The sequence below is a fragment of the Octopus bimaculoides genome, chromosome 29, assembly GCF_001194135.2.
Source record: "Octopus bimaculoides isolate UCB-OBI-ISO-001 chromosome 29, ASM119413v2, whole genome shotgun sequence".
Taxonomy (NCBI): domain Eukaryota; kingdom Metazoa; phylum Mollusca; class Cephalopoda; order Octopoda; family Octopodidae; genus Octopus; species Octopus bimaculoides.
The window spans coordinates 11888186-11890068 of record NC_069009.1 but is presented as its reverse complement, the minus strand read 5'-3'; the positions used below and the strand labels follow the sequence as shown (position 1 = coordinate 11890068).

Genomic DNA, 1883 nt, shown 5'->3' with positions numbered 1-1883 from the left:
TATATATATATGACTATCCATCTTTATAAACATACATGAATGTGACTGCAATCGTAAGATGACAAAAGAAAACTGTAAACATCGCGTCGATGGGACATGATTTAAGCATTTAATAAGAGAAAAATTACCTGAAAGAAAAGAGGAAACAACATGTATTTTGTAGTTTTAAGCATTCTGGTTGTGAGTATCGAAAATGCAACGCAAAATATCCAGAACAGCAGCAGATGCGTAAAAGCAGAAAGACCCAGCGTACAGTATCAGTTTTTTAAACGCACGTGGTTTTTTGTAAACAAGAGGTCCAACGTTTGGCTTGTTACTATGGAAACAACACCTATATGTCTGGGTTTCGATTGGCTAGAATTACTCCAAAGTTGTAAACTTTAAAAGTTATTAACCGTTTATTTATTGTTTTATGACGAAAATGAATTTCATGTCAATAATTAGCATACATAACTACATAAATACACCAAATTTGAAATCAATTGGAACAAAAAAAGGTTGAAAAGTGGCAGTCAAACAAAAAAAGATATATATATTTCTTATATTTTTGTTTATTCTCCTCACTATTATATTTTATTTATGTTATTTTTCTCTCCTTATTTTCAGACATCGACGAATGTAGGTGCAACAATGGTGGATGTCCTTTCCCTCTCAAATGTGTTAATACGCCTGGATCTAACTATTGCGATTGCCCGGATAGGTTTGCACGGAGAGGGAGTCTGTGTCATCTGGCACCGAGTGCAAACCTCAACTCTACTCTCCCAACGAATAAAACTGTTATATCAAGAATGAAGCTGCCAGTAAATAAAACATCTTTGACGCCACCTGGAAGTAGCTGAAACAATTGGCGAGATGGCCATTAATGGAATGCTTATCACTTGTTCTTTTCCACGATTCTTCTCAATCGAAGTTGACATGCTATCTAACCAACATCAATGACTATACCAGTTACTACTATCTATATTATACATTACATAATGTAGTCCTAGATACACATAGTCTAAACCAGTGCTTCTCAACCACTTTTTACCTAAGGACCCGTTTCGTTCCTATTTTACTTAATGGATCCATATAGCTATTGATTTTTGTTTTCTTTTAAAATCTTATTTTTATTATTAAATATTGTTAGGAAGTGCATTACAAGCTTAAAATATTTTGTGTGATATAGGAACATTACCAATTTATTGCACATGAATTTTAACAAGAAATTCTTATATGGATCCTCAAAGGCCACATGAACCCCGGCTGAGGAGCACTGGTATAAACCTTCACTAGCTGGTAATAAGACACCGGCTTACACAGAACATTGGAAACATAATCACCAGTCAATTTTAAACCACTCAGAGCAAGATACCTCTATGGGGTCACATCCATAGCAGGTTATCTCATCTCTGGTGACCTTCATATGACTCGGGTCATCTCCATATTACGTGATCATCACATCAGGACATCATCACACAAGGTCACATGATGACAATCCTATCATCCCACTATGTCACTTATACACTACATCATTGTTGTATTTTTTATCATTTCGTTAATTAAAGATATTTTAATCATAAACGTTATTGCTTGTCAGTTTGTGTGTTTACGGGAAACATTCCAGAATAATCACAAACTCATTATCTTATATATAGTGGAACAATATATGTATGTATGTGATGATTTTTTCATCTTGAGAGATGACAGCCGTCCCATCAATGCACACACCACACCTCATCACACAGTTCAATCACTCCGTTGATGAGCCCTTAGATGACTTTTCAGACCAGTTGCTGACTGACAGGGTTTAAAACACAAGTGCCCTTTGGAATCTGATTCTGGTCGGGTCGTCGGCGTCTAAACTGGCAACCCCACCAAGCTTCCTTGGTGAGGAGGGTGAT

General features: G+C 36.1%; 1 protein-coding gene across 1 annotated transcript in view; it reads left to right on the top strand.

The window, feature by feature from the left end:
- Window positions 1-1541, top strand: part of LOC106873005 (fibulin-1) — a 17759-nt gene extending 16218 nt beyond the window's left edge. The window contains exon 6 of the mRNA XM_014920207.2: window positions 607-1541. Within this exon, the coding sequence (XP_014775693.1) occupies window positions 607-839 (233 nt within the window). The 3' untranslated portion in view covers window positions 840-1541. The remainder of the gene's footprint in view (window positions 1-606) is intronic.
- Window positions 1542-1883: the final 342 nt, after the last annotated feature.